Source organism: Hippocampus guttulatus, chromosome 10 (genome assembly GCF_054856545.1).
Source record: "Hippocampus guttulatus isolate MCC_2025c chromosome 10, RoL_Hgut_1.0, whole genome shotgun sequence".
Classification (NCBI taxonomy): Eukaryota; Metazoa; Chordata; class Actinopteri; order Syngnathiformes; family Syngnathidae; genus Hippocampus; species Hippocampus guttulatus.
In genome coordinates, this window is record NC_141270.1 from 6,792,029 (window position 1) to 6,805,987 (window position 13,959).

At 42.1% G+C, this 13,959-nt stretch overlaps 2 protein-coding genes across 3 annotated transcripts; both read left to right on the forward strand.

The window, feature by feature from the left end:
• The first annotated feature begins 95 nt into the window (after window positions 1-95).
• On the forward strand, window positions 96-3,472 carry mtrf1l (mitochondrial translational release factor 1-like). The gene is made up of 8 exons (XM_086121399.1): window positions 96-507; window positions 567-640; window positions 1,078-1,182; window positions 1,590-1,668; window positions 1,742-1,905; window positions 2,084-2,201; window positions 2,285-2,421; window positions 2,977-3,472. Exons 1-8 carry the CDS (start codon window positions 96-98, stop codon window positions 3,187-3,189), a joined length of 1,302 nt encoding a protein of 433 aa, XP_085977525.1. The 3' UTR covers window positions 3,190-3,472.
• A 244-nt stretch (window positions 3,473-3,716) lies between these two features.
• On the forward strand, window positions 3,717-13,012 carry desi2 (desumoylating isopeptidase 2). 2 transcript variants are annotated; one of them, XM_086121400.1, is made up of 6 exons: window positions 3,717-4,316; window positions 9,148-9,220; window positions 9,374-9,467; window positions 10,439-10,580; window positions 11,885-12,123; window positions 12,370-13,012. In XM_086121400.1, the coding sequence occupies exons 1-6, from the start codon at window positions 4,278-4,280 to the stop codon at window positions 12,422-12,424; spliced, it is 642 nt and encodes a 213-aa protein (XP_085977526.1). In that variant the 5' UTR covers window positions 3,717-4,277; the 3' UTR covers window positions 12,425-13,012. The 2 variants fall into 2 exon arrangements, with proteins under 2 accessions (XP_085977526.1, XP_085977527.1); XM_086121401.1 differs by having other exon boundaries at window positions 3,742-4,316; window positions 11,885-13,012.
• Window positions 13,013-13,959: the final 947 nt, after the last annotated feature.

A 13,959-nucleotide genomic window follows, 5' to 3' on the forward strand; every position in this document is an offset into this window, starting at 1 on the left:
TTACCTGTCGTAATTCCACCAACTGCAAAGAATGCGCGGAATCCTGATGGTAGTGACTGGTTCTGATGTGAAATAGAGACATCATTCATTCAATCATGTTTTTCAGAAGAGCTATTCACCTCCTACCTATAGAAAAGAAGTCTGCCTTAAACTTGCTCACGAGTGGTTTTACAAATTATTCAAGTTTAATTAAATATAGTAGGTTTCATAATCACTACGTCAGAACCACAAGGATTTTTCACACTGCCAGCAGGTTGAACCTGGCCAAGTTATTATCCCTGGATGAATTATTCTCCAGGAGGTCCCTGCTGGACTACCTGAAAAAGATTGACTCAGACTATAGCGATTTGTTGAGCGCGGTCAACTGCGATGATCAGGAGCAGAGCAGTGCTGAGGAGTTAAGGGGCAAGAGGACCAAAGTGTCCCTCCTGGCTCCCCTTATTCAAACCATCAGGGAGTTGGACGCCAAGCAAAAGGAGATGATCGAGATGGAGGCACTTCTCAAGGGTGAGATCGACTCCTGAGGATGTAATGAAGCGATTGTATGATTATGGGTATTCCGACAGATGAAGATCTACGAGAAATGGCTGAGCAGGAGAAGGAAGGCTATTTGCAAAACATCCACGATCTGAGGCAGAAGGTAGTTGTGTTTTTTTTATCATAAAAACATATTTTTTCTGATAATTTATCATTATTTTTTATGTTAATTTGTAACTTCACAGGCCACATTGTAGTTGTGTTTTCTTTCTCAGGGGGCCCTTATGATTGTGAAAGCATGAGAATATTTTAGCATCCTAACATATTCTTCAACTATTGTTGAACAATTATGGAAGAATCATGGAGGTTGATGGACATGATTTGCTTCCATGTGCCACGCTAAATTATTTCGAGGACTAGATCTGACCCCGGGGCCTTGAGTTTGACACGTGTGATATATGATGGTCGGTACTTTGCAGATTTTAATTTCCTGTATCACAGGGTGTTCTGGAATGGATCCCCTGTGCTAAGTGGGGGACTACTGTTTATTCAGAGTGCAGTTTGATTGTATTTTAATCCAATTTTCCGCCACCATGTCAGATATTGGATCTTTTGATCACAGAGGAGGATGATGATCTGAGTGAACTTGTGCTGGAAGTGACAGCAGGAGTTGGCGGACAGGAAGCCATGCTGTTCACTGCTGAGGTTGGCCTTCATTTTAAACGTTTATAGTGTATAGAATATCTGCGCTAAGTACAGTGTGACAAGCCGTGCATTTGGTACCTGGGCCTTCGGTAGGGACTTAACTGATGGAAAAATGCTGATGTCGTCAAGAGCCACTGTTCTTGAATCTGATTTGTTAAAAAAAAAAAAAAGTGCCTTTCCTAATACTGTATATTGGAAGTTATATAACCCAGCATGACCGATTCTGAATGCCCTGGAGAGATTAGATTGACATGGCAACACAGACTGTCATCTGATTGGACAAACAAAAAAATATACAGTTTATGGAATGAAAAGATTAGAGACACCCACCACTGGCTAAGTATGATGAGTTATGGATATCAACTTTCTCAATAGTTAACTGGGTTCTGTTTTTTTCCCTTTTGAAGCTGTTTGACATGTATGAGGGCTTCGCTCTGCACAACGGCTGGTCCTTTGACGTTCTGGAACACATGAACAGTGACATAGGTCAGTCAGTGGACACATAAATGAAAGAAAGCTCACGAAATACTCGCTCGTTGTATTCTTTTCCTGTGCCCAGGTGGACTGCGTCACGCCTCGGCGAGCATCAGCGGCTATCAGAGCTACAAGAGGATGAAGTTCGAAGGCGGCGTTCACCGTGTCCAACGGGTTCCCAAGACTGAAAAGCAGGGCCGCATGCACACCAGCACCATGACTGTGGCCGTGCTGCCCCAACCCACTGAGGTAGAAGCCTGTTATGTGTCAGCTGTAAAACAGAAGGTTTACGGTCTTTATTTTTGTGTCAGAATACACATATTTTAGGTGAAAAACAAAAATATCAAGACGCATTACATCCTTAAATGTGAGGCAATGAGTTTGGGTTCTCATGTCAACCTGACCGTTTTGTTGTGTACCTCTTTAGATCACGTTCACAATCAACCCGAAGGACCTCAAGATCGAAACGAAGCGGGCAAGTGGCGCGGGGGGTCAACACGTCAACACCACAGACAGCGCTGTCAGAATAGTGCACCTGCCCACTGGTACAAACGCACCCTGCCACTTTGCCTCTTGACAAGATTTGAATGATCCTATCCCAACTGTCGTGCTTCTTTGTGTGTCCAAGGTGTTGTAGCGGAGTGCCAGCAGGAGCGGTCTCAGATAAAGAACAAGGAGAAGGCCATGAAAGTTCTACGGGCAAAACTTTACAGCATGAAGGTGGAGGAGGAGACCAGCAAGCGCTACAATCAGCGCAAAGTACAGGTACATGCTGTCTGAAGTATGCTTGTCTTTGGGCAGTAAAACAAACTAAAGCTGGATTCTTTCGGATTTCCACTGCAAACTTGAGCCATGTATTGGTAAATATCGCTGCTGTGGCAATGTAATTTCCCTCACAGGACTTAAAAGTGGCATGTAGAGCCACAGTCACAGATTTAATTTCAGATATTTATTGAACAGGACTAACAATCACAAACACAATGCAACACATATACTCATACTATACAATGAAACTAATATACTGTATAGATTCAAAATACATGGAGTGAAATATTTCATGACATATTTGTATAATTTTGATGATTCTAGTTTGCAACAAAGGGAAATCCCAAAGTCCCTATCGTGAGAAATATACGTTACATGAGAACCAATCAAAATTATTTTTAGTGTACAGTATAAATGCATTTATAATTTACTTTCTGAAACACTTTTTCCTGCATTAAATTAACCTGCATAGGAGACTTTTTTTTCACTGAAGCAAATGAACTTTTCTATAATATTCTTATTTATTCTCTCATATTCTCCATGCTTTTGGCACAGATCGGCACCAAAGGCAGGTCCGAGAAAATCCGCACGTACAACTACGCCCAGGATCGCATCACTGACCACCGGATCGCTATGACGCTGCACGACATCAAGACGTTCTTGCTGGGAGAGGATCTGCTGGATAAGATGAACTCCTCCCTGCAAGAATTCTCTAACCAAGAAGAGCTCATTGAACTTCTGGAGCAAAATGGCTATAAGGAAGGATGATCATAAATTTGGACCAAATGTCTATTATCAAATCAGTGCCTGAAATTCACTTTTCAGGCTGTGGGTATTAATAGTGTGCTCCTACACTCACCTGTGAACAATTTTAATGGGATTTTGGGGTTGGATTGCATTCAGCTATTGTGATCAGGACACGAAAGTCAGCCACAATGCTAAAATGATATGTTGTCAGCATATTGATCATTTCTAACACCATTTCATTATGGAAATTGCTGGAAAAAAAGACCTGAATTGAAAACAAAAAATGGTTTCGGATGTAAAAATATTAGAGATGTCTACTTTGTGCAAAAGTTTTTAAAATTTTATGTCGTCCACATTTTTCAGCTGCTAAACCAAATAAGGACATTAAATAAACGTAAACGCAAAAAAAATAATCTGTCAGCGATAAATAAAACAGCGTGTGCCGATGGTTTCGCTCGTGGAATACAGTAGCTCCCATGTAGCCTGCAGCTGCTTTAGCTTCTCAACTACATTGCCCAGAAATCGCCGCAAACTTGCAAGGGCGACTAATCGAGTGCAGGGTTTGTCGATCGATTGTGCGCGTGCCTTCTCGCCCACTCTGACTCACAGTCCAATTTTTTCCCTTCCCAATAACTCCTTCCTTCCTGTTTCGTTCTCTGCCCCCCCCCCTTTACATCCCCCGGTGTGCTAGCTGGATGAGCTTTGGCTTCGGCGCGACATTACGTCATTTTACGAATCGTTTTATATATCGTTTTTTGCGTTGCGAAGACTCATTTTCTCCGGAGCCAAAGGACGTTTAAAGTCAACCTTTTTGTCACCGACTGGACGTCATCAGGGCCGTTTTCTTTCTTGTGGTTTTCACGAGCTCCGCTGACAAAAGCCTGGCTGTCAGATGTAGGGCGCCACGCAACCGATGAAGCCTTTACTCCTTCCGCCCGTCTTTGGTGAAAGTGTTCAAGTTTGACAGGGGAGGTTTAACGGTTATTTTGGAATTCTCTCACGCTGGGAGGAAGTAGGAAGGAGCCGGGGGCGAGCGGAGGAGGAGGTTGAGGACCCCGCCGAAGAAACACCAACACCGGGTTGCCTGGAGGACAACACTATTTTGTGTGATGGCAAACGAGCCGATCATTCTTAATGTCTACGATATGGTAAGGAAACTTATTCGTCTGCTTGAAATGATCAATCTCGTGTGTGTGTGTGTCTATATATACTGTATCTTAATCCACTGTTTGACGATACTTTCATGTGGGTTCCTTAATCCTTCAAAATCGAAAGTGCATTTTTCATGTTTGTGTATCTATATATACTGTATCTTAATCCACTGTCTGACGATACTTTCATGTGGGTTCCTTAATACTTCAAAATCGTAAATGCATTTTTCATGTTTTACGCCACTCGTTTTGGCGTTAAAATAAACTATCAGTCATAATTTCCAAGTACCACGGTTATGTTGTTTTACTCGTTCGAGAGTCCCGCATCACCAGTCAAGGCCCAATAAGGACATTGTTCTGCAGAAACCTAGCTGTGCAAACGTGGGAGAGACGCAAACCGATGTCGGCACTGTTTCAAACTACCCAGTGGACGTGAAACAACACGTATAAACGATTTGCAGTCTTCCTGTTTTGTTTTGACATTCCCTCATGACTCTTCAAAGACCGTTACCTGCTTGTTTCTGCCAGAACCTGTGCAAAGTGGTGGAAAGAAAAGCTTCTTCCTGAACATGGTCCCTGAGGCAACATTGACACTTATGGGATGTACAATTTCAGTTTTATCACAGTGGGATATGTACCATACTTGCGTGAATATATACAATATTGAGAAACAACGACTGGGCAAGTCCTGATACAAGGTATCATATCGGACTGATATCAGCCTTATTTTAGGGTATCGGGTACTGCCGATACCAACCATTAATACTTAAGACAAAAAATAAATCTGACATCGAGGCAGTCCTCCTTGGCAGTGTTTGGCCCTATAGTGCTGCTGATTGACACATGAGTGAATCATCTGCATCAGAAAGAAATGTCTTTGTTCACAATCTTTTGTCATTATGTTAAATGAAATTTAGGTATCGGTACTCAGTATTGATAAGTAATCGGTGTGAAAACTCCTACGAGTATCGGTCTGAAAAAAAAAAGTGGTATCAAACATCCCTATGAGAAGCCATACAATGTTTTACCCATCCCACATGGTTTAAACACATTGAAACATATTAAAGCGCATATAAAAACATATATCGTAAAACCCTCTACACAGGTTAACAGAAATCAGCACAGCTGTTTTGCTAATCATAAACCTTCAATAAACGGATAATTTAAGGCACGCAGCAACATAAGATAAGATAAGAAAACCTTTATTAGTCTCGCAATGGAGAAATTCCCAATTCACAGCAGCAAAGTTATGAAAGGAAGAAGTAGAACAACAAAATATAGGAGCTGCTGGAAAGGCAGCCACTCTCGCGGCGCCATTTTGAAGTCAAAATAACAAAAATAACACAACACAACACATAGGACACAGACAGTCGTGCAATCTTCACCACTTTTCTGCATACACTTTGTTGTCTGAAGCAGTTATAGATGAAAGAGGAGAGGATCAAAGTGTCCTTTCACCAGTGGATCAGAGACGACATGCTGAAAATGTGCACACGTCTGCTACAAGCTAAGTTTTGAAAGCAAACACGAAGCTGTAGCGTCCATTGATGAAAAGAGATGAGTTCACTTCTCCTGTCCCACGTAATCCGCTTCAAACTCCAAGCCGCGGCTCCCAGTTCCAAATCCGCATCGGCGCTCCACGCTAGCGCTCCTTTCTTCTCATCGTCGGCTCCTCAAGCCTTACATCCATCCAGCCGCAGACCGTTCAACAGCACCGATCTCTCCGCTGAGCAAAGCGGGGCTGTGAAAAATGCTGCCCATTACAGGCGCAAGACACAAGCGCCCCGGGACTGTCCAGCAACGACAGTCAAATGGCGCCGACATTCCTCCCAGGCAAAAACAGTGCTGGTATACCCATGCTGCCGAGAAGGCGCAACCACCGAGCACAGAGTCTCCTCCTTGATGAATGTCGTGGCCAGAAAATGCTGAAAAAAGTCCACATCAGGTCCACACGACGTAACAACAAACACAAAGTGACAAAACAAACACAAAAACAACAAAAAAAGCAAGGCTCATGAGAGCACTTGCTGACGGCTGCCTACTCGGGCGCCATCTTGACTTCAAACACATACAAATGGCATACAACCAAACTTGGAGGCATAATATTCTTTCTGCTATGTGAGAATAATGACAATTTTATACCGGTTAGTCTGGGTTCCGAATGAGGAAGCATTAAATGCGCGAAAATGTGTTCATCGGGCTTTCAATACACAGGGGACCACGAGTGCGTTTCCTCATAGCAGAAGCATCTTTGGTGGAATTGTTGTCATCATTCAAAGGAGACGGGTGTTGAGTCACACCCCCAAGTATTGATGACTCATTGATTGACACACTGGTGAACTTTTCCACAGTTAGCAGGGGCTCTTTGTGTCGGGAGACCTCAGAATGGTCACACTGGCCTTGTCTAGTATTTCATCTGCTCACAAGGTTGTTGGTGTCACCATTAACCAGTCTAGTCTCGTGTGTAGTTTACTTGGATTCATATTTGCATTTTTCGGTACAGCTGTTCCCTTTGGGAGGGGGAAAAATATTCTATCCACGTGGAGAAAGCGATTTGACTCGGATATCTGGTGAACGTCGCATGTCATATGAGCACCACAGATTTAAGATTTTTGTTTAAACGCTCCGGATTATGGCAAGCCGTTTCAGCATTAATTCCATCTCCTTGTAATATCTTCAAAACCTGTGTACTGTAAATAAATGCTCAAATAGCTTTATAAGAAGAGGATTTTAAGTGGACTTTGTTGTACTATTTCCATTTTACTTGCTGCTGTTCACAATTGAATAATATTTAACTCATTCACTCCCAAAGACGTTTTTAAACGTCTTTTCAGACTTGGTCTAGAATTGGCTGGTACTGAATGAGTGAAGGATATCATCATTATTTTATCCCTGGAAGACACTTCAGATGAGACAGCGAACCCTGTAGCCCACTGCGGCGCTTCCAGAGAACACATCTCTTAAAAATGGCTCATTCATCTTTCCATTTGAGGATCAATAGTGTCACATGACTTACAGGATCATCACACCAAAAGACGAGTCCATCATAAAGCGCGTCCATCCCCAGCTGGGCGAAGCGCATTTCCTGTTTGGGTCTGAGTGCTTTAGGGCCAGCGTCTTCCAGCCAAGCAACATATTTTATATTGCACTAATCTCACAGCACAAAATTCTTACAGGACTTAACTCATTCAGTGCCAGCCAATTCTGGACCAAGTCTGAAAAGACGTTTAAAAACGTCTTTGGGAGTGAATTAACTACACCATCTTTGGAAGTATTTTTCACACTCTTCATATTCATAAATGTTTTGCGTCCACATATTCACGACGTTTCCAGGTTAATGGCCACATTTTAAACGTCACCATTTCAGTCTCACATTCCAAATACTTAAGTGTTTCCAAGTACTTTAAGTGTTTGAATGCAATTTTTTGCGATTTATGCCTTTAAAAAGACCTCTGAGAGGCACACATTGTGCCATGCAGGCAGCAGGCTTTAACAAGCTCGGAGATAAGAGTCTTATGTCACCACAATTGCGAGGAGGATACAAGCAGCATTTCTTTTGTCGGCACGGTGCGTCGCCTGGGCTACAAATGTGCGTCCAACAGATGGCTCTGTCTTAAAATTCTTGACAATTAAAGTGTGGCATAAGCATATAAGCAGCTGTCATGCATTTAGACATGGAAGTAATTTCCTCATTATGCCCCCCCCCCCGATGAAAAAGATATCACGTTGTGTTTTTAAAATTGTCACTCAAAGTATTTTCACATGACCACAGCTGACTGAAATCATGTGAATATTCTCAAGACTGTAAAAACCTATTGGTTGGATGAAAAAACGAATTTGGTGAGCATCTGGATACTCACAAAATCACTTTTGTTGATAATTGTCCCTTGGCGATCAATTAACATTTCTGATTGAGAACATACAATGAAAACCAATGCAAATCTGTGATTTGGCATTTGGCTAACTTGCGTTCACAGATTTCGTTATTTGTTGACAATCTTGTCTAGTCACTTTTTCTGCTCAGGCCAAAGCAATAAAGGTACTACTTTAATGTCACATGGTGGAATATTGGTTTTGCTATTCGGTTGAACTTATCGACTGTATTTTTCCTAAACATTTCTTATTTCGTGTAAATGGCAGAATGTGAGTTCGACTTAACGCCAATACCGTTTGTGTAACGTGATAGCTCGCGGGCATATATTATTATTATTATTATTATTATTTCGGCTCCTATGCTGGTCCATACTTCTGAGGAGCCTCATGAATAATTTGCTGAATACAGTCATTAATGTAACAGTAGTTAATGATTGTGTAAATATTTGGTGTTGATACTTGATGATCCTCACAGTTTTCAGTGCTTTGCCTCGAGCTTGTGGCATCTTTCCGCAACGGGGATCAACGTTTTAGATTTTTGCTATTTGTGGCAAGGTTCATCCCCATTCTTTGCAAATGTCAAGAGTTTCACTGAAACGCATATTGAATGTAACCAATAACAACCTCAATAAAATAAATACAAGTCGCTGTTATTCGCCTAACATTGACAACTTTATTGTCATTGGTGCAAAATACATGATCGCCGTTTATCATTAATCAATTTCAACTCTTCTCTTCATCACCATACTTTATTTGTAATTTTTTTTGTAGTAATTAAACAAATATGTTGGTTACATTATTTGGATTCAGAAGAGGGTCAATATATTAGAAACTCCTCATTGTTATATGCCACGGAATCCCCAAAATGAAAAGATAAGCAGACCAAATTACCCACAACATGACAAGGATTTGGTCTGAACTGTGTTTTTTATAATTGTTGTTTTTGCTTCCTCAGTATTGGATCAACGAATTTACCAGCACGCTCGGCATCGGCGTCTTCCACTCAGGGATCGAGATCTACGGCCGAGGTAAGCTCATCTCATGGCGCCGTGTCTCGCCACGGAAAGCCTTTCGAAATGGTCCTGTGTGTCTGTGTGTTTTTGTCCGTGTGTGTGTGTGTGTGTGTGTGTGTGTGTGTGTGTGTGTGTGTCTTTATAGAGTGTGTGTGTGTGTCTTTATAGAATTTGCCTATGGGGGTCACCCATACCCCTTCTCAGGGATCTTTGAGATCACACCAGGTGACGCCACGGAGCTGGGCGACACCTTTAAATTCAAGTAAGTCTGTTGAGAAATCTTTGCTCATTCTCCCGATCAGCCCACATTGTGCGTGCGTGTGTGTCCCATTCCTTCTGCTCTAATTGATGTGCCCTGTGGTCTTTCACGGACAGGCACGCATCTTTGCTGCCTACCGAGTCACAGTAATCAAATAAATACAGTGGGACTCACACTTTCAGGGGTAAATATGCCACTAAAACCCTCATCAAATTTCAGAGTTTTAACCCCAGCATTCCTCACGAGTTTTTAGTTAAACTCGCGTCAGAGGATAAATAACAATACTTTTTGTCACTGGTGAGCATCTGCAAAAATCCCTCCTTATCAAGAACTCAATACAACTAATTTGTTATGCTGTCATTGATTGCAATGGCATTTACCAGCCAGTTCACGTATCAAAGTAAGTTAATAGACTTGCTAGACGGGTTAATAATAATCACTTTTAAAAGGTAGTGTTGCTTTGTGTAGCAATATGAAATTGTCCATATTCGGACATAAAATATTTCTATCCAAAAGGAATGAAATTGAGCTGTTTGTAGGGCAATTTAATTCAAATTTATTTTAGATACTTATTTCCTAATTTAGAATTAAACAGAAGATTTTATATATATATATATATATATATATATATATATATATATATATACAGTATATATTTTAAGTTAAAAATATTTTGGTTACCGGTACTTTAGTTTTTTTTTTTAAATATTTGGTGACTTTGCATTTTTTTATTAATTTTAATCGAAAATATATTTTTATTGTATTTGTATTTACAGTATTTTTTTTGGTCCTTTTCTGTATTCCAATGCAGAGAAACTGCTTTGGTTCAACCTGAGATTTTCTACTACAATCATCCACGTTAAGACTCGACATTGTGACATGACGGCATGTATGATGTATGTGTGTGTGTGTGTGTGTGTGTGTGTGTGTGTGTGTGTGTGTGTGTGTGTGTGTGTGTGTGTGTGCGCGCGCAGAGAAGCCATCGTCCTGGGCAGCACCGACTTCACCGAGGACGACGTGGAGCGCATCATGGAGGAAATGGGCAAGGAGTACAAAGGCAACGCTTACCACCTCATGCACAAGAACTGTAACCACTTCTCCTCGGCGTTGTCAGAGGTATGGTAGCTACACACCTTAACACACACACAACACATACACGCGCATGCAAATGCTATGGTAGGTGGATTTCTTTGCATTCCATGTAATTAGTCCCCGACGGGAATGCAAACTGATTGCACCACTTGTTTTGGGTAATTCAGTGAGATTGATCATAATCCCTATTTCATTTAAATCCAATTTTCCTGTCGGAAATCATGAAATTATGGTCGGATATATGAGCCCCCCCCCCCCCCCCCCCCCCCCGCTAGATTGTGGTTCTTCGTTTACCCCTGTGCTAAATCGACCATATTTAAGTGTGGGAGGGCGGCGGCACGGATGTCTGAGATGAAATCTCATGAGATGCCTTCGGGGACGCAAGGGAGGTTGAACTCCAAAGTGCATTATCCGTCCATATTTGGCTGTTGAATGCATGCAAATTGTAAATTGTGGTGCTTTTAAAGAATAGTGCGGGGGAAAAAAGGCAAATGATTGCCTCACTTCTCCAATACAGCAACTGAAGTGTCCGCTGACTTCGCACTGTGTGTGTGCGCACGTGAGGTCTAAATCGGCTTATCCTGCTCTTACTAATGAGCGGGGAGTCTTATGGTTAGTCCCGACGCTGAGAGGGGGATTAAAATGTAACGATACAAGTCCAGGCATGCACAGCCAGCTGGCACACACATACACGGCCGTACACGCTTGGGCGCTTCCGTTGTCGTAATGGAGAAGTGAGGCAAGCTTTTTTTTTTCTCCAATATTCTTTGAAAGCCCTGTGATGTACACTAAGTTGACGTGAATGTCCTCTTGTCTTATTTGTGAGTGGCTTAACATAAAAACAATCAATTAACAAACATACACACGAACTTGCTGAAACACAATGCAAAATGGAGCATAGATGGGCTAACAAAACTAGCATCGATCTTGTGGTAATTGTAAACCTCAATTCATATTTCAACATAAAACTTAGCAATACATACATACACAACATACAACAATACCTACAGGTGTGTATTCTTTATCCTCTGCAAAGACATATCAAGTGCAGCTTTGTTCTGTTTTCTTTTGTTTTATCATTCAAACTTCACCTAGTATGTCTGTTCGTGTTATTCTGCCCGCTGGCGGCCAAAGTGCACACACCAGAAACAGAAACCCAATGCTTGTACAAGTGCAATTATTCACGTTCTATTTTCATGACCGTTTTTATTCCGTCTAATACTGTAGAGTATTTCCGTGTCCATTTTTTCAACAGGGAACACTATCTGATTATTGTTGTTCCGCTGTATTCAGTTGCTCTTCTTCTTCATCCTCCTTGTTTTTTCCAGATCCTGTGCGGCCGCGAGATCCCGCGCTGGGTGAACCGCCTGGCCTATTTCAGCTCGTGCGTGCCCTTCCTGCAGAGCTGCCTGCCCAAAGAGTGGCTGACGCCGGCCGCCCTGCAGTCCAGCGTCAGCCAAGAGCTCCACGCCAGCAGCGAGCCGGAGGAAGCCGAGGACGCCGCGGCCTGCTCCTCGCTGGCGGCCGTGGCGCCGTCCTCATCGTCCAACCGCCACCAGCCACGGCGGTAAAAAAAAACAAAAAAAAACAGTGCCGACCAAAAGACATTCCACGATGATGTAACACGTACTTCTGGGTGGCAGAAACTTTTGCATTCTCCGATGGCACCGCTAGTAATGTTTACTCTACTGCCTGGCAGAAGGTTCGGCCATGGTTTCAGTTCAGATCCACGGTAGTCAATCATTTTTCTGCCACCCTGGTGCCTGTGTTTACAAACCTGTAATGGTCGATTTCCCGTTTTAACCCTCACCAGCCGCAGAAGAACCCAACCAACTAGGTTGAATGGTGCTTCTACCTGTTGCAGGTAATCCGAGCCAAACGTCCCCATGTGGACCTTGTCACTTTTTTTTTTTTTAAGACCTTTAACCTTCCGCGGGTCTGTTTTTTCATCATTTCGAAGCTGAAGGAGAATGACTTGTTTCTTAGTAGCAACACCCTGCCGTGGTGCCTTCGAGCTGGCTCACCAGGAGGAGCGACCCAACTTTTGTGATTTTTCATTTTATTTTTATTTTTTAAACACAGAGCACAGCGACGCCTCCTGATGTTTTATTAGCATCTGATTTTAAGTGTCGGACTTAAAATGAGTGGGACTGCGCAGCCTTTTCCTTTACGACACAAGTTTCTTTTGTATTTCTCGTGTTTTTCTTTGATAAACTCAGGACCTCGAAAAGGCTTTGGTCATTGTTTTCAAACAAAAAACACAAATCAGGTTAGTTGCTTTTTCGTGCAGTTGTCACTATGACACCAGGAAGACATGGCGGCAGTTTTTGTATGAAAATTAAACACAACCTTTTTTTTGACAAAACAAGGTGTGTTCCATATGGAATGCATTTGAGGAGTTATTTCATATCCTCCAAAGGTGGCACTAGTAGTCAATAAACGACTGATGACTCTCATTCCACTCGTGCACTGTGAAACAAAGGCTTGGTTAGATTCTGCGGCTGCTTTGCTAATTCAGGTTCAAGGGTGTCTTGAATCTGCACAGTATGATGACATTTCAAGACCATCAACAATTATAGCATGAGTAATTTGCTGAGAAGGTTGTGCAGTTAATCCCCAAAGTACTCATATCCTAGCCAAATTTGAATAAGGTGGAAATGAAAATAATTATGCAGAGTGGAGCAAAGCAGCCCCTGAACTTCGCAAAGCCTCATTCATGTATCACAGTAGGTACAGAGTTCTTGAGATGTAGCTTCCTATGCGCTGGGACCACTTTGCTACATCTGGCACAGGATGTCTTGAATCTGCTTTGAAATTAGCATGTTGAAAATTCAAATTAAAAATGTGCTTACTTTGGTGCAGCAAAGTAGATCCGGAATATAAACAACCGCAGACGAATCACAGTAGGCATTTAAAAATAAGAATTAAAAAATTGTAAAACCCGGGAGGAGCCTGCTTATGTTGTGGGGATGCTTCGCTACATCTGGCACAGGATGTTTTGAATCGGCACGGCATGACATTTTACACTATCGAGACATTATAAAAATGGATTGCCTCCATTTTTTTTGCAGTTAAACCCCAAAATTCTAATTCTGGACACATTTCGAACTGACCCAAACCCCCCACGACCCCAACAACAAAAAATAGACACTGTTCTGGGGATGCTTTGCTAAATCCAGCATGTGGCGTCACGAAGACAAAGCATCTGACACTGGGCGGCACAATTCGCAACTGAATGCCTTTATAACCACCTAGTCAAAGATTTGAACTTTGAAGACAACCATGCTGGATGCAGTCAGCAGCCTTCTTGTTAACTTCCGGGGTGGCTTTGCTACATTAAATCATCCTGATATTACAATCAAAATCTCAAGACCACCCAAGTATAACTTCATGTCTTTTGAGA

Bases quoted from the DNA above. Each gene is read 5' to 3' on its own strand.
- mtrf1l (XM_086121399.1), top strand. From the start codon at position 96: ATGTTTTTCAGAAGAGCTATTCACCTCCTACCTATAGAAAAGAAGTCT. The intron at 641-1,077 runs GTAGTTGTGTTT...CCACCATGTCAG, and splicing joins TCCACGATCTGAGGCAGAAG to ATATTGGATCTTTTGATCAC. The intron at 1,669-1,741 runs GTCAGTCAGTGG...TCCTGTGCCCAG, and splicing joins ACACATGAACAGTGACATAG to GTGGACTGCGTCACGCCTCG.
- desi2 (XM_086121400.1), top strand. From the start codon at position 4,278: ATGGCAAACGAGCCGATCATTCTTAATGTCTACGATATG. The intron at 9,468-10,438 runs GTAAGTCTGTTG...GTGCGCGCGCAG, and splicing joins GGCGACACCTTTAAATTCAA to AGAAGCCATCGTCCTGGGCA. The intron at 10,581-11,884 runs GTATGGTAGCTA...TGTTTTTTCCAG, and splicing joins TCTCCTCGGCGTTGTCAGAG to ATCCTGTGCGGCCGCGAGAT.